The sequence below is a fragment of the Leptinotarsa decemlineata genome, unplaced genomic scaffold, assembly GCF_025532065.1.
Source record: "Leptinotarsa decemlineata unplaced genomic scaffold, Ldec_3_MD MMD2_tig00000010_RagTag_RagTag, whole genome shotgun sequence".
NCBI lineage: Eukaryota > Metazoa > Arthropoda > Insecta > Coleoptera > Chrysomelidae > Leptinotarsa > Leptinotarsa decemlineata.
Window position 1 is genome coordinate 8,288,247 of NW_027412538.1, and position 18,742 is coordinate 8,306,988.

At 36.7% G+C, this 18,742-nt stretch overlaps 2 protein-coding genes across 2 annotated transcripts in view; both read right to left on the reverse strand.

Moving 5' to 3' along the window:
• LOC111512735 (uncharacterized) overlaps window positions 1–5,871 on the reverse strand; it is a 48,598-nt gene extending 42,727 nt beyond the window's left edge. Inside the window, exon 1 of the mRNA XM_023168885.2 lies at window positions 5,639–5,871. The gene's annotated coding sequence lies outside the window, so the exon portion shown is untranslated. The remainder of the gene's footprint in view (window positions 1–5,638) is intronic.
• Window positions 5,872–11,694: 5,823 nt separating this feature from the next.
• The window catches only part of LOC111512734 (cationic amino acid transporter 4), a 32,100-nt gene continuing 25,052 nt past the window's right edge, over window positions 11,695–18,742 (reverse strand). The window contains exons 7-9 of the mRNA XM_074171363.1: window positions 16,290–16,609; window positions 13,948–14,109; window positions 11,695–13,819 (exon numbers count right to left, since the gene is read on the reverse strand). Of these exons, the coding sequence (XP_074027464.1) occupies window positions 13,614–13,819; window positions 13,948–14,109; window positions 16,290–16,609 (688 nt within the window). The 3' untranslated portion in view covers window positions 11,695–13,613. The remainder of the gene's footprint in view (window positions 13,820–13,947; window positions 14,110–16,289; window positions 16,610–18,742) is intronic.

Below are 18,742 nucleotides of genomic sequence, written 5' to 3' on the forward strand. Positions count from 1 at the left end.
TCGATGCTCTGATTCTGACCGTACAAAAAAACAATGGTGATGAAAACTTCCCCCAAAAAGTGTTCCTAGTGTTCCTGTTGAACAGAGTGGACCCAATTGGACACTTTTGAAGGGAAACTCTTGTTTTCAAACTAGGTAGACGAAAACTAATGGCTGTCTCTGAGGGTCAAATTTCATGACAAACTTAATGGTGAAAACCATAATCGTTTATGAGTTACAGCATGTTTTTCAAAAATGTGCTTTTTCGAAAGGTTGCTGTAACTATTTTCGTGTCAGAATATCTTTCAATCTTCCCCAGAGGTAAAAGTCCATAGGCGTTAGGTTCGGTCACCTGGCCGGCCAACGGTTAGGTTCTTGGTTGGCTATCCAATTATTGCCAAAATTTGCAGCCAGAAAATTGATGACAATTGCAGTGTTGTGAGGAGAAGCCCCGTTTTGTTGAAAATATATTTTTCTGAGCTCCATTAGTGGCAATTCATCAACAAGAGGGTTCAACATTTTGTCTTAAAATTTCTAAGTAGCTCTGAAATGTGAGAATGCCAATATAAATGAAGGGACCGGTAATTATACCCCTGAAAGCACCTGCTCACACACTAAATCCAAATCCTCCTTCACTTTTCCGCTCCATAATAGAATGATGATTTTGTTGTGCCGAAGTATAAGATTCGTTGCAGTTGAAAATGTCGACACTGCTCACAAAAGTTTCGTCTGTCCAAATATAATTTAACGAAAAATCACGCACTTGGTTACAACTTTCCAGGAACCACTGGCAAAAAGCCCTGCGGCGTTCAAAGTCTCATGGCCTGAGTTGATGAACTCTTCTGGTCCTGTATGGCTAGAATTTGTGTTTTTCCAAAATCCCCCTAACGTTAACTCTTGGTAGGCCTGTTGAAATTTTCAAATTTCGCGTTGACGTTTTGGGATTATTTTCAGCAGCTCCTGAACGACTATTTCTTCCAACTCCTTATCCTTATTTGATTCATGTAATTTTGGCCTTTTCTTTTTAAATTGACCACCCTCAATTAGGTTCTGTCACAATCTTGTGATACAAATTGCTTGCTGCTTCTGCATTTTCCCTGCTTTGTACAAAACAGACTATCATAGCCCATTTTCTCATACTTCATTGCGAATGTGTTTGAAAATTGAGCAAAAACTACTAATTAAAGAGCGTTTTCACTGCTCAAATCCAAATTTAACAGGTACCAGTGAAGATTTGTATTCTGTTTTATCGCCACATCATCCAAAGCCTACTTGATCAAAGTGTGCGTTTCAAAGTCTACATAAAAAAATCAAAAAGCTCTGTATTTCAAAGATGACTATAGCAAAACAACAACAGGTAGGCTACATTTTTGGAAATGTAATTCAAAGCTCTATTGAATTATGCAGGAATATACAGTCTCACACATAAAGTCCGCATCAAATGGAATTTTTTTTGTTCATCTCTTCAAGCAACTTTTGATATCTCCATTAGGTTGTGCTCTAAAAATGATGCCAAATGACATGCATATGACCGATCAAGTGATTTTTCTTCCCTGTCAAATTTGACATTTTTTCCAAAAACTGTTCAGAAAAGCAGTTATTGCTCGAAATTTCGAAAATAGATAAAGAGAAAAGATGATTGTTTTTTCATTTTTCACCCATACACCAATTTTTAGCTCTCTAGTACAAATTTAGTTTTTTACAGTTTTTCGAAAATTTGACATTTGCCGATTTCTCAAATTTAGCCAAACCTCAACAAAGCTAGTGCTTTATGCCTAACTTATCTTTCCAACGCATTTTTATTAGGTACCAATTGCAATTCTAAATACAACTTATTTCGCAAAAATTTAAAACACCAGAAAAAAGTATGCCAAAAATGATGCACTTTATTTCTACTTTTTGCGAAATAGCTTGATACATAAGCATAATTAAAAAACAATATCAATGAAAAGTTAATAATTTATTCTTTACTGCACTTTTCAAACAGTTAAACTTTGATTTACTAATTACGAAAAAATACAACGAAATTAAACTAAGGGTACTGTGGAAACAATTGAACTGAACTGAATGAGCAAAATATTTTATTGTCATATGACATTTGTTGAATAACTCAAAATAGTGTTTATCAGTTTTAGATTTAAAATAGTTTATTCGTTGTCTAGTGTGTTGTTAAAAATGCTGAATCTTCAAGAGAAAATTGAAATCGTTTTAATATGCGGCGAGAATACCGGTCACCGACAAGTAGCTGATATTTTCAATGCCAGACATCCTGCAAGAAATATTCATCAGTCAACAGTTAGTAGGATAATAGCTGAGTAGGATAAAGCTAGTGCTTTATGCCTAACTTATCTTTCCAACGCATTTTTATTACCAATTGCAATTCTAAATACAACTTATTTCGCAAAAATTTAAAACACCAGAAAAAATTATGCCAAAAATGATGCAAAGTTGGTACAGTTTTTAAAAACATAAATATTTCACTTTATTTCTACTTTTTGCGAAATAGCTTGATACATAAGCATAATTAAAAAACAATATCAATGAAAAGTCAATAATTTATTCTTTACTGCACTTTTCAAACACTTAAACTTTGATTTACTAATTACGAAAAATTACAACGCAATTAAACTAAGGGAAGGAATTATACGAAAGTAATTTCACATTTACTAAATATCTTTTATGAGGTATAAATGAACAAAATTACTTCAGAAATCAATTTAGATGTTGTTGCCTAGAAAACTCAACCGTAAAAAATTCTAACAAACATCTGTTAAAATAAAGTTATAATTTAAATTAAGAACACTAAATCAAATCGAAACATATGCCTAAACCATATAAATACCAATAGAAATACAAAATAAAAAGTCACATTTTGGTGTGCCTTCAACCACGTTCAATGCAATCAATTGTCTTTTTTAAAACATCTTTAACTGCATTCTTTATACTACGGGGTTTCGTGCTTACAACACATTCTCGAATAACTGCCTCTAAATGGTTTATATCTCGAAAAGGTCTTTGCTTATACACCTTTTGTTTTAAGTAACCCCTCAAGAAGAAATCTAGTGGGGTAATATCAGGAGATCTAGGCTGCCAAAACTGTTCCATATTGCGACTGATTACTTTGCCCCTAAATATTTCCAAAAAACGCTCTTGTAGTATGAATAGGTGCACCATCACACTGATACCACACAACATTTCTTACTTGAAGGGGCATATTATCCAAAACTTCAGATAGTTCGGTATTTAAAAAGTGTAGGTAGTCCGCAGAATTTAAATTATGTCTAAAAAAGTATGGTCCTATAATTTGATCGTTTAATATGCCACACCATACATTCATCTTAAACGAATATTGATCTCGACATTCGATTACGAAATGTGGGTTTTCTTTTGCCCACCACCTGCAGTTTTGCGAGCTCAGGACGCCATTTGAAGACAAGGTCGCTTCATCTGTCCATAAAATTTGATAAGGAATATGATAATTTTCTTCTTTTTCCCCTTGAAACCAAAAAGAAAAATACAAGCGCATATCGAAGTCCCTTTCTTTTAATGTATTGATAAATTTCGGTTTATAAGGCGTAAATTTATTTTTGTGTAAAATACGTCGTACACTCTCTCGGTTAACATTTGTTCTATCTGCAATATCTTGAATACTTGTTTTTTTATGTTCTACGACATCCAAACATATTTCAAATTCCACTTCTTCAGTATGTCTAGAAGGCTGATGTGCTTTTCTAAAATTACTCTCAACCGAGCCAGTAGATTTAAACTCAGCTATTATCCTACTAACTGTTGACTGATGAATATTTCTTGCAGGATGTCTGGCATTGAAAATATCAGCTACTTGTCGGTGACCGGTATTCTCGCCGCATATTAAAACGATTTCAATTTTCTCTTGAAGATTCAGCATTTTTAACAACACACTAGACAACGAATAAACTATTTTAAATCTAAAACTGATAAACTCTATTTTGAGTTATTCAACAAATGTCATATGACAATAAAATATTTTGCTCATTCAGTTCAGTTCAATTGTTTCCACAGTACCCTTAGTTTAATTTCGTTGTAATTTTTCGTAATTAGTAAATCAAAGTTTAACTGTTTGAAAAGTGCAGTAAAGAATAAATTATTAACTTTTCATTGATATTGTTTTTTAATTATGCTTATGTATCAAGCTATTTCGCAAAAAGTAGAAATAAAGTGCATCATTTTTGGCATACTTTTTTCTGGTGTTTTAAATTTTTGCGAAATAAGTTGTATTTAGAATTGCAATTGGTACCTAATAAAAATGCGTTGGAAAGATAAATTAGGCATAAAGCACCAACTTTGTTGAGGTTTGGCTAAATTTGAGAAATCGGCAAATGTCAAATTTTCGAAAAACTGTAAAAAAACTAAATTTGTACTAGAGAGCTAAAATTGGTACATGGGTAAAAAATGAAAAAACAATCATCTTTTCTCTTTACCGATTTTCGAAATATCGAGCAATAACTGCTTTTCTGAACATTTTTTGGAAAAAATGTCAAATTTGACAGGGAAGAAAATCACGATCGGTCATATGCATTGGCATCATTTTTGAAGCACAACCTAATGGAGATATCAAAAGTTGCTTGAAGAGATTAATAAAAAAAATCCCATTTGATGCGGACTTTATGTGTGACACTGTATAATTTGTGTCATTGAAAAAAATAGTTTTCAATCGATAATTATAGATGTATCTCATTTCAAAGAATACATTTTTTACACCATTGAATTCTACATAAAAAGTGCTCTGGAAATGTTTTCATAGAAACAAAAATTTTTTGTCAAGAAAAAAGTAACAGCAACTTTTTAAAAATGCAAATTTTCTAAAAACATGCTGTAACTCAAAAACGATGATAGATATCGATATGCCGTTTTCACTATTAGGTTTGTCATACAACTTGCCCCTCAGACACAGTTTTCAACTATCTGATTTTTTTCCATATCCATTCCATAGTCATTTCAAAAACTACACCTCACGATTTGATCTTCACAAACTGTATTTGAAAAAATATAATCACAACATGTTTCGCTACCACTGTAGCTTTCTCAAGTGTATTCATACAAGTGTACACCTGTCTAGTTTGAAAACAGAAGTTTCCCTTTAAACTTGTCCAATTTGGTCCACTCTGTACATGATTTCTAGTGGAAATTGACAAATATATCTTTCATGGAAAATACAGAACAACTCGACAAATGAAAATATTGGTCTTTAACTCCTCTATTTGGACAGTTCTGTCAATTCAAATTTCATGTATTTGAAAGAGTGTAAAAATTTAAATGAACTGTTCGAACTGTAAAAAATACTCTCATATCTACACTAGGGATTCGATATCAAGTTTCAAAGGTTTTTACTGAAGTTAGGTTTTGTTGCAAGACTCGGTAATTCGTTCAGAACGCATAAATAGAACTCAAATCATCATATGGAATACCCATACGCTTCAAAGAACACTTATCAATTCAGAAGATATGAACACTTCCTCATGTAACAACAATATTATCTTTTCATTTCCATAAAAAAGGGGGACTTATGTGGTTTTAATATTCTAATGAATATTTCTTTGAGATCCTGATTATTACCGGAGAACTATTTATTGATTTGTTCAGACATATGAAAACATTAGTAATTGAAATTGACACTCACCAAAGTTTGTGATCAAAATAAAATTTACAACATCTGGAATTTTCCAATGAATCACGAACAAGATATTTGAAAATTACCGCGCTTAGGCAAGAAAACTCCGCGGAAAATCTGAACTACTCGCTGTGTTTTCGCAGACTAGCTGTTGCGATCGAACGAGAGTAAAATCAGTGCAAAGGAGTAAAAGTAACGCACATCGTATGTGGTTCGCGTAGACTGCGATCATACGAAAGTAGTAGACCCCTTACGGAAGTACAACTTCCGTTATCGGTGAGATAGTGTGGTGGTGCAATATGTCGCGTGTTCTATTTGAAACTGTATCAACGGGAGCACTCCCAGTTTTTTGCCACTCCTAGCCCGCACACATCTAACAAATCTCTTTTATTAAAATTTGTCCCTTTCCAGAAATATTTTAGTGGTCGAAATATGAAGAGGTGCAGGAAGAATGGTCGCGGGGAATTCGTAATACAGGGTCTTCCAACGGGGACTACCAAACTTTGACAATTGATGCCGGCCATCTTCTTAAAGCTACATAGGTCAAATTAGTTGTCATTCACTCAGAGAGGACTATTCGCAATATGGTGGATACATTTGAGTCCACTGGTTCAGTAAACGATCGATCAACACACGTACGTTGACGAAACGCAAGATCTGCCGAAAACATCGCCGCTGTCTGTGAGAGTGTGCAGGAGAATCCAAGGTAGTCGTTTTCCCGTCGCTCACAAGAACTCGGCCTTTCGCGAATGTTGCCTCGTGACTTGGGCCTACACCGTATTCAACTGTAGATAAACGACCATAGACAACGGAATGTGTTCGCTGAATGGGCTCTGGAACAGTTGGCAATTGACCCAATTTTCATAGAAAAATCATCTTCAGCAATAAGGCCCATTTCTGGATGGATGGGTACGTGAACAAACAAAATTGTCGAATTTGTGACCATACCAACCCACATGAGATCCAATAGCGTCAAATGCATCCCAAAAAAGTCACTGTTTGGAGTGGATTTTGGGCTGGCGGCGTCCTCGGTCCATATTTCTTTGAGAACGACCCTGACCAGGCTATCTCTGTCAACTGCGAGCACTATAGGTCGATGGGTCGGAAATACCCACACCCTAAATCGGTTCGACCAATCAGCCTTACATCCTTCCTGTTGAAAGGACTTGACAGGATACTGGACGAATACATCAGGAGTATGGCATTATATGTATCCCCCCTGAATAACCACCAGTACAGAACAGAAACAGAACTGCAACTTCGGCTCTTCAAGGCGAGGCAATTAGGTTCAGCTTCACCAGAGGATGCCCTCAAGGTGGGGTACTATCTTCCCTTCTGTGGTGGCTCCTAATGGATAGTCTGCTTGATGCCCTCGACTAAAGAAAAGTAGATCTGCAAGCTTATGCAGATGACCTTGTCATCTTGGCAACAGACTGTTGCTTGACACTGGAAGTCACAGCCTTCTGGAAATAACCTAACTGTCAACTACAAACTGACTTATAAAATACTGTTCCCGAGTAGAGAGGACTGTATCCTCCGGGAGAAGGGAATATTAAGAGCAGCTAGTTGTTGATTCACAGATGGATCAAAAACACCTTCCGGTTCTGGTGCAGGTGTTTTTAGTCCCAGACCCAGGACAGATATATCAACCTGCATAGAAACCTATGCGACTGTATTTCAAGCGGAAATTCACGCTATTGAATTGTGTGTGGATAGATTGGAAGAATCTAACCTCATACACAAGTCAATAAAAATATTCTCGGACAGTTAAGCGGCATTGGAAGCTCTTGGTTCCTACCGAGTAACATCTAAATTGGTAGCAAATTGCCAAAAACAACTTTCCTCGCTAGGAAGACTTAACAGATTGTATCTGGTCTGGATTCCTGGCAATACTGGCCTGGAAGGCAATGAGACTGCTGACTCCCTTGCAAAAGAGCGTGCTGGAAGCAGCTTCATCGGACCAGAACCTGTCATTTGTATCGCTTTAGGCTTTCCCAAACAAAGATTGAAGACCTGGATGGCAAGAAGATTTACGGACTTCTGGCAGAATCTTCCAGGATTATCTTACTCCACTCCGTTTATTCACCCTTCGAAGCTTGATACCAAACAGTTGTTGGACTACAGTAGGGATTAACTACGATGTATAACAGGCCTTCTTACAGGTCACTGTCATTTGAATCATCATATGCAGAGATTCGGACTGTTGGAAGACATATATGTCGCCTCTGTTTGGAAAATGATGAAACAGCAGAGCACATACTTTGTGCCTGCCCCGCTGGGGCCCGATTCAGGTTTTTAGAGTTCGACAGAGCCGTATCTACTCTTACCATCTGACCTGAAAGACCACTCACTATACAAACCAATCGGCTTCGTTAAGAAGCTAAGTTCGAGTGTGAGGAAGTGTGAGGCACAATAAACCCTTACGAGTTGCGGTGGAGGGTCAAATAGACCCACTCACTTTAGACCTAACCTAACCTAACTATAAGTCAATGATTACCAACTTTTGTGGCCCAAATTGGATGATTTGGACACCAACGACATGTGGTTCCAACAAGACGGCGTCACAAATCACAGCGGTTCTCAAAGCCAACAGTACCTATGCCACCATCGGTGAAATTCAGCCTGATTTATGCTCCAGAGTCATATGGGAAATTGGACGTTTCGAAGTTGTTCCACCCGCATATTCCGCGGCGGACATTTAAATGATGTTATTTTTCACACATGATGAAATCAACAGGTCTTTCAAACGAATAGAAAATTTCAATGATGTCACACACACTTTGTTTCATTTAAATTTAAAGATAGATCGACCCTAATGACTTTATAGTATTGTTAAGGACCTGTAAGACAGCAAATATTGGTATATTGATCAATTGAAGAAGGTGAAAATTGCGAAAGTTATAAACAATTGAGCTATAAACAATATTTCAAAAATTAATTGAGATATCTGAAGTCTAAGAAAATAATCTAGAAATGCAGGGAATTTCTCCTAAAAATGTTCCACATAACGGAATGGAACTGATATTTATAATTTTAATTTAGAGGTGAAACGTGTATTGGCACTTCCGCGTATGATGAAATTATATTAATTTTTTTTAGTTGATAGTTAGGAAATGCAGAAAATTTTCAAGTACAAAACCTGAATTTTTTGAAAAAAATTGAATTTCCACTTCTTTATTGACAATTGAAATCACCACAAAAGCTAAACCAACATTTTTTTTCGAATATTCCTATCATTTTGTTTTCTTATTACTGCAAGAACTGATATGCTTTCAGCAATAAAAAATTTGTTCCAAATATAGCAGTAAATATTGGAAAAGAAACATTATTCTTACGTTTTCTGTTCGAAATCCCCACATAAATAAGGGAAACGTAAATACTATTTATGATAATAATTACAAATGTTCACAATATAGATTTTCAAACGACAGGAGATAACTGTGTCTATTTTTGACTATAGTCTGCAGGTTTTATGCCGCACGATTCGTCTACTACTGCGGTACACATCAAAGGCGATGTGGTAACAGTTGCAGAGATACATTATTATTGGTGGGCGTAGCTTTGGTTTCTCCTAATTGGATTACTTGACCTTGCCTATGTACACTTAACGAAAGGTAACCAGATTTTATCAATGTTCAATGCCTTTCCTTTTCTATTTAAATTATTCCCGTGTTTTTGAATGAATGTTTGTAACCTCTTTATATACTCCGTGTTAGAAATCACACGTTAAAAGGTAAGACCTCGTTAGTCCTTAGCTCGCACAAGACCCTCAACTTCTGAGAGTTGTCGTTCGTAAGGTTAACGCTGATTAACGGAAAAACAGATTTTAAACAGATTTTTTTTATAAACTCTTGATTAGCACATCATGTACACGAGGGTTCCGATCAAGGACACGATAAGGCTATTTGGCGAAGTATTCACAGCAGATATAACCCAAGATAACCGTTAACAACACCCGGGTATGCCGGATTCCTTGTAGTTCAGGTCGGTTTACATTGGAACCACGAAAAAAAGTATAGGTACCGGTCTCTCTGAACACAGGAGAAATTGTCGGCTCGGACAAACCGACAAATCAGTTGCAGCCTAACATGCTCATAACAAAGAAATCACTCACATTATCTTATTTGAAGATACAGTAATTCTAGATAAAACTCAAAATTATTATTCAAGAGTATATAAAGAGGCAATAGACATTCCAAGACGCAGGGATACTTTAAATAGAAATGAAGAGGAAATTAACATTAATGAAATCTGGCTACCTGTTTTTAATTGTACACAAATAAGGTCAGATAATTCAATCGGGGTAACCCCTGATGGTCTTGAAAGGTTCAAAGGACATAAGTCTCGACTATGCAACGAGAAAAACGTTTACTACGGTCGACTTGACTTGAAAACGGATTCTGAGGAGGAAGAGGAGTTGTTCCTATGTAGGAAGAAGAATATATTCTAACTTGTGCTAAATAGGGCTGAATAACGGAGACCTCAGTTGCAGAGAAGCCAACTAAAGCACAGACAGTTCGTCATGATCATTGCAAATCGTAGGTACTGTATGACAAGTGTAAAGCAACAAAGGACCTGTACAAACTAGAACATGGAACAGGATTATTATTGGAATGGATATTATGAGGATGCAGTGTTCACCAGCGACTTGAAAGAAGTAGACAAGTCAGGCGGATCTCACGAAAAAAAATTCGTGAATTGAATTTTTTTTCTTCTTGTTTTTGTAATGTACAGCTTTCCTGGCTTTCCAAAGACTATTTCATTATTTTTTTTATTATTTGATCTACTGTTCACTCTTACAATCGATTTACTCTCTTCTTAGGGGGGAGATGAGATGGTCAAACATGAATGAAAGTTAAACTGAACATGTTTAACTTTTATTTCTTTGTAACATAATTATTTACAATATATGTATTCATTTCTAAAACAGGTCTTTTGTCGAAGGTTTCACAATTTAAAATTTTCATACAATTTTCATAAATGTATATTTCAGTTGCTTCTATAAAAAATAATGTTCAAAAATCGAGAATTACTTGGTAGTATTACATTTTGTAACTATTTAATTAGACTATACTTTCCTTTATATCCGTAGATAGAAAGTTGTATCGACCATTGATATAAAAGAAAATATGTTCATCTCTACAAAATTAGCTCTAGGAAAACAAAGATTAGTCTTTGGTTGATTTTTTGTATATACTCTCATCGTTTAAAATATATCAGTGAAAACAAATACAGGGTGGGCCATCGAAAACTTAACATAGAGCGAATTCGAAAAAGCGCTCAGACAGGTCGTTTTTATTTGGGAGGGGGACATTTTTTTCCCCGTCGTCACTTCAACCCCGGAGCAGAGGCGTGAACAACCCTTGGAATTTCAGTAGGGAATAGGGGACGAGTCGCACATCATTTGAAAAATCTTGGAATTCTCTAAACAATAGTGTATTTTTTTTTTAATTTGGACGTATTTAAAAGAGTTCTTTCCGATAATTAACTTTTTCAATATTGTTAATAGCAACAAATTGTTGTACGCCACTTCTCAGTTGGAATGTATTTGGAACTCTTTCAGTTGTTTCTTACGCTACGTTTTTGTTAACTTGTTTTTAATAATAATAATAATAATAAATATACTTTATTGTCTGAAGTCATACTAACTCATTGACAAAGCTTGGCTATAAATAAAACATATGTCATAACTACTAAACACATAAAATAATGATAAGAGGACTATTATAATTGAAAAATGGATAAAAATGCTGTTTCTATTTCTCATTTTTTATGTTAAAAAGTGATATCTACATTATTACTAGTAGTGAGTGCCGTAAAGTGTTGCTAAAAAAACAATGGTTCACACAACTACAACTGCGAGAGCCGCTGAACTGTTCAATCAACAACATGGGAAGAATGTGTCGCCACAGTATGTCTTCGATTTAATAATAATAATAATACATTTATTACCCATAAAAGAAAAAAACAGAAGAATATACAGTAGTGGTGGTGCTATTAAATGATATTCTGATGAATACATGGCTGAACTTATTGGTTCAGATAACAGTTGAAAACCGTTTCTGTTCTTCCACCAATGCCAAAGAGATATTTACAGTTTTAACAGATAGCGATACATTAACGAAACTAAATGAGTAAAGATAAGTAAATAAAGAGAAGGAGAGGAAAGGAAAGCATAAGAAGGTAAGGGTTAAAGAGAGAGAGAGCAGAGCAATTTTTGAGAACTTCACTGAATACTTAGTAGGTAGTTTTTGGATTTGGATTTGAATACCAACGGCGATAGTTGTAGGTATGATCCATCCAGTTTATGCAAATTATTTATGCAGACTGCCATATTGTAGGAAAAGGACCGTTTGTATATTTCTTTACAGTGTGATGCTATAGTAAGAATGGTTTGTTTACGAATATTCAAATTATGGATGTCCGTTCTATAAGAGAGTTTTTCATGTAGATAAGGTGGAGTCTTTGATTTAAATATATTATGAAACTGGCAAGATATATGATGACGTCGCCTGTTGTGCATATTTAGCCATTTAAGCTCTTTTAGTTTATCAGTAATTGATATACGACTGACTTTTGTAATACCACAAAATAGACGAACAAATGAGTTCTGTACTTTCTGTATACGACGAATTTCGACTTGATTAAGGCAAGGACTGTAAACAACATCGCAATAATTAAAATGAGAAAGAACCAAGATGTCACATAACATTTTTTGAGGTCTTTTGATAAAAAGTGTCTTTGAGGAAAAATTACCTTTGGAGAAGCGTATGCGATTCTCAATTTATTAGTAACGTGTTGTTTGACGCGAAGTGTTGTATCAACTGTGAGTCCCAAATTTTTACAAGAATTTAATTGCAGAATTTCGCAACTGGATCTGTAGCAAATAAAAATAGGCAAATCGAACCACCAGTAACAAATGAGGCGACACAAGTGGCAATTCTGGGCCATGTTGAGCTTGACCATACTTTGAAAACAAGAAAGCTAGCATTTGTTTTCGGGGTGTCACGAACTAGCATTCGGCGTATTTTAAAAACCCACAAAGAGCATCCCTACAAGATTAAAATGACGCAAGAACTGAATGAAGATGATTTCGATCGACGCTTGCAATTTTGCGAGTTGGTTAGTGAACGAACGGTGGAAAATCCACATTTTGTTTTCAACATTTGCTTCAGTGATGAATGTTCTTTTTTTCTAAATGACACAGTTAATCGCCATAATTGTCGCTAATGGACTGATTCAAATCCTCAAATTTTTCATGAAGTGCATACTCATGAAATGAAATGTACGGGCTGGAATTTTTGGTGACCGTATTGTTGGACCATTGTTTTTAGAAGGCAATTTAACCAGACAAATGTATTTGGAGCTTCTGGAAGATACTATCAATCCCCTTCTCACTGATTATTGAAAATGACCACAATTATCGGGAGGATCTGTTGATATTGCTCTACAATGTTCGAGAACGTTTCCAGCAGAATCTGTATTATTGCATGGAAGCTGGAGGTGCCCATTTTGAGCATATGCTAACATGAGAATAAAATGAGTAACTTCAATTCTAAATTTAATATGGTTCGTCCAAATGAAAAAACAAATGTACACCGTTGTTTAGAGAATTTCAAAATCTTTCAAACGATATGCGACTCGCCCCCAGTTCCCTATTAAAATTCCAAGGACTGTTCACCCCTCTGCTTTGGGATTGAAGTGACGACGCTGTAAATAGGGCAAAAAACTGCCCCCCTCTCAATGAAAGTCGACCTGTCTGAGCGTTTTTTCGGATTTGCAAGATTAGTACCCAAAACTTCCATGTCAACTTTTCGATGGCCCACCCTGTATAATTTCATGTACCAAATTGATGCGTTGTAGTAGCAGAACACATCATACATTAGATGAAAAACTGAACTAGGTGATGGTAACAATCAAAATTGTGTTGCAGATATTAGAAATATTCTAGATGAAAGGCTGATATTTCTATCGTATTCAATTTTCATTCTGTGCTGAATTCTTCATCTATAATTGCACCTCTATCACCCAGAGAAAATTTCCTCCGAGTCAAAGCACCTTTGATGGTTGTTCTTGTTGCACCCCATTTTTCTTTCACCGCTTCCGAGGATGTCATCAAAATGGAATAGGACGAGTTTCCTTCCCCTTCTTTACTGTGATGAATTCCGTAAAGAAAATACACCAGCATACCTAAAAAATTGATCAATATTGAATAAAATGATGAGGTATTTGAGAGTGTATTTATCAAACAATCACGTATAAGTATCCTCTCTTCTCTAGAATTTCAGAAAACAAATGAATAATTGATAATTTCTTACCCAAAACCATCCATACGAAGAATCTCAGCCACGTTAAGATATTGAGATGAACCATAAATTCGATGTTACATAATATGCTCAGAGCTGGTATGAAAGGTACCATTGGCACCTTGAATCTCAGTCCCATGGTATTCTGATGATGAGCCGTGATCGCTAATAAACCTACAAGGAGAATGTTGTCAAAATTGCTTTAGTTTCGAAGCTTATACAAAACTGGTCAGTTCCAATACTAAATTTCATAAAAGCTGTTGTAACTGTTGGAGTTACCTAAGGCAAAACGCGTTTTAAATAAATCTGTGACAATATTATAATTATTATCATGGATAGAATTACAGTCAGTGCAAGTGAATTTTGGCCAACAAAATCTACTTGAATTGAATGTGTGCTCAAAAATTAATGAATCATGTTTAGAAAAATCGTATACTAATGAACATTCAGTCAGGGCCCAAAACTGTTCGTGAGAATCTTAGCTCTGTTACGCCAGCAACGCAAAGTACGGAAATCGCATTTAGAAAATGCCAAAATTAGGTACTTTTTAGGTACCGAAGTCAAGGTGCTCTGTAACTTACACCGCAACTCAATACTGTTTTTTTTTCATTGACTCGTTGAGGGATGGAGACAATATGGATCCCTGGGGAACACCAGCGTTAATGGTGAAAGTATTTTGGTAGACATCGAGGAGAGTCCATATAAACCTACCCGATAACTTGCCGCCCATTACGACATAAGTCAAAGTTCGATATTGCATGTTTTTTAAAAGTGAAAATTATCACCCTTATAAAGTACAATTGGTACATGAACTCAACGAAGACGATCCAGATCGCAGAACTGAGTTTTGCGAAATAATGCAAGCCAGGTGTCTGCGGGATCCTTCGTTTAAGAAAAATATATTGTTTTCCGACGAGTCAAATTTTTTTTAAATAGAACCGTCAATAGACAGAACTGTCGATATTGGAGCCAAGAAAATCCCCATTGGATGATGGAGGCCCACACTCAATATCCCAGAAAAATAAATGTTTGGGCAGGGATTATAAATAATCGCATAATTGGACCATATTTTTCTAACGAAACATTCAACGGTGAACTTTACTTGGCGTTTTTGACAAATTTTTTAGTTCCAGTTAATGATAATCCGAATCAAATAGATAGGAGTATCTGGTATTAGCAAGATGGTGCTCCACCACATTTTGCAGCTGACGTTCATGCATATCTGAATGAAGTTTTTCCCAACAGATAGATTGGTAGACGAGGTGCCATAGAGTGGCCAGCCCGTTCTCCCGGCATGACGCCGCTTAACTACTTTTTGTGGGGTTAGCTAAAATCCAAAGTACCTATTCGTTAATAGACCAAACACTATTGAAAGTTTGTAAATCAGAATTAGAGAAGAAATAGAACTTATCACTCCCGAAACCATTCAAGATGTTGTTGATAACTTTCAGCAACGCCTTTATTATTGTAAACATCCAAATGGCTATCAGTTTGAACATTTGATCTGAAGACTTCCATTAGTTGCACATTGATTGCTACCGCTTTAATAAATGATTTAGGTAACAATTTATTCAATTGTTTTTTTTGACGCATGCACGAAATTAAAAAATAAAGATATGGCTGTACAGAAAATTGAATACCCTTCAAAATGAGGTATTGACCCCATTTTGCATTTTAAAAAAGGCTGGCTGTGACGTTGAGGGGGGTGAAGGAGGGGGGATTTTTTATGTCACAGAGTGTCTTTTCGAATACATAATTCAACGTGTTTCACGTGTTATTCTTTATCTCGCACAAGTTTCGACATCTGAGAGTTGTCGTTCGTAGGGGTGCGATAGCTGGTTAACGGAAAAACAGATTTTTTTGCAAACAGATATGATGCTCACTGAATATTCCAACAGAAAGCTTTGAATGAACAGGAACCCTCAAGTGTTCTACAAACTCTTCAAGAAGGCCATTTTTCACTTTTGGAAATATCGATTCTCCCTATACCTTTCTAATGTCTTTAGATCATTATTAACTTGTCTATTTTAAAGTTATAATTATAATATTTGTCAATTACTGTTTAAAAAAAAATCTGTTTTTCCGTTAACCAGCCGTCGCACCCCTACGAAATACAACTCTCAGAAGTCGAAACTTTGCGAACTAAGGATTATCGAGGTCTTACCTTTTAACGTGTGATTCCTAACACGGGTTGGACGATAGCAAGTGAAAATCGATCGTTCAGCCTGGGGCTTGAACCACCGACCAACACGGCAGTTAATTCGAGTGAGTGTCGTCGAACCGACCGGCTACCGACCGAATTACATTTAAAAATTTGAATAATGAATAGGAGCATAATCAAAAAAGCCACTTACATCCTCCCATAATCAGTAAGAAAACGGTAGTCAGGATAATGGTCCACCATATTCCGTTAGTCCAATTTTTGGTAGAAATTTGTAGAAGTATACAGAGCGCACAGGAAAAAAACGTATAAATGAACACTGAGGCAGTAACTACGGAACCAGGGGAGTAGTTCCCAAAAACAGGACCCAACCAGCTGTACTGCACCCTTAAGGTTCCTGTTAGATCGATGATTTCGGACACTGGACTAGTCATATCGGAAGTTGTACTCGAGGCTTCTGATCCGGGAGTTAAAACAGGCTTCGAGACAGTGGTTTCGAAGCTAGGTCTATATCTGAAAAAGAAAACAAATGTTTGCTGGCAGTTTTCCTGAGTTCAAAAAACATTAGAGTACGTATATACTGATATGAGATAATACTAGGAGTACTTGAGGAATATGTAATTTTCAAATCGGTACTATCTTAAACAATAATTGTTTTCCAATTTTCCAAACTTCCAGAAATAATATTGCTTCAAATAAAGTTTTGATTATTTTAAACCCGGAGAAGACTAAGATAGAAGATCTTATGTTCATTCTCAATAACAGGTCTCCTAATATTGTCAGATGTCTTAGTTATAAGAAATTCCCATTTTAGTTTATTCCACATCAACGCAGTTCTTCAAATGAAAGAGTTCTTAAACAGTGAATTTCGAGGTGTCCTGAGTTGAACCTCAAAACGATGAGCAGCCATAGTCCGTGGCGTATTTCTGATATGTACTGCTCTTGATGCAGTGAAATGTGCCAAGTCACTTGAACACTTCCCGTGAAAGTATCTGTATCTGTAGAGTAGTGAGAGTGAGTGTAAGCCCACAGAACTTAGGCCACCCATTTTACATTCTCCCGAGGAGTTCTCCTCCTAGGTCATCGTCCATCCTGTCCTTTCCAGGAAGGTGGACAGATCACTGGAAGACATCTCCTTTATATCGGTAGGTGTAGGCCAAGACTCGCCGAACACACACTTTCTTATTGACGATAACTTCGGGTACTCGCATAGGACATGCCTGACAGTCTCATCTTCCTGGTCATACATCCTGCATAGAGGTGTGTCCACTAGCCCCATATTATGTCCTACTGTCAAGCGTAGATTCTTCCTGGTCTTCGCCAGATATTTCTTCGGCGCCAGATTCCCAGGGTCGCCCAGGGTGATCCTGGCAAGATTACATCCTTTGATTCCATCCCATTTCTTTAGGGAGTGAGCATGGGTGTAACATTTGGCTAGTTCCGCAATTGTCGAAGTCATCAGATCGTAGGTGCCACTGGATCCTAAAATTCCAGCCGCTTCCTTGGCTAAAGAGTCGGCAATGCGATAACCTTTAGTCCTGCCGGGCCCTTTAACCCACCTCAGGCTAATGTTATTATCTACCGAGGCTTTGGCTAAATTTTGGTGGCACTCTAGTACTAGCCCTGAGGTAACACGTCTGTTCAAGGTTAATAGGGCTTGTCTGCTGTCAGTGCAGATTGTTATGTTTTCTGGTTATTTCTTTTGTGGCGATTGAGATACCAGCCAGTTCTGTTTGAACCACGCTGGTATTTTTTCTCATTCCCCATCCAACCCTTAGGATTGGTGATCTGGAATACACTCCACATCCTGAGCTTTCTTTGATTTTTAGCCGTCTGTATATATGCGTATTGCATGTGTAGCATCTGACTCTGTGTTCTGTTTTATTTGTATTTTGTAGGGTTTGTTAAACCCAAACCTGACTTCAATTACATCACTGATTGCCTGCAGCAGAGGTTGCGCAGTAAGCACTTCTCGCCATAAGCTTAGCCTCAATTGACCCATTCCTACTTCGAGGTTCACACCAGCCGTGCGCAATCGTAACATGGCCAATAACGCAACCTCCTTAACGTTCAGGTCCAGAGGGGTCAGACCCGTAATCAATTCCATTGCCGCGGTTAGTGTTGTTATCATGGCTCCTGTGATGTTTAAACAAGCCAGTAGCTATATTTGATATAATTTCTTGATGGCCGTTGCTTGTAGAACTTTCGGTCCCCATGCAATGGCTCCGTACGTTAACATAGGTCTTATTATTGCAGTGTAGATCCAGGTGACCACACGGGGTGAAAGACCCCATGCGCGTCCCACTGTCCTTCGACATTGCTCATAAGCCAAATATGCTCTTTTTGCTCCACTCTATAGGTGAGAGTTCCCGTGAAAGACAAATTTCCAACCTGTTTTCGATGTTCCAGACTATCAAGGTTGCAAGTGATGTTTGCGTCTCCAATCTCGCGGATAACTTTTTTCTGAGAACGATACTCCAAAGAAGATCTGATCTTAGCTTTAAAAGCATTAAAAGTTTCTGAGGTGTGTACAGTTTTCTGGTTCTGAACAGTGTTCCAAGCTTTTGAGAGGCAGCCTTTGCAATTTCAGCGACATGATGGTGGCGAAACATTTATCTTTTTGGAGAAAACCGTTGTCTGGGTTTT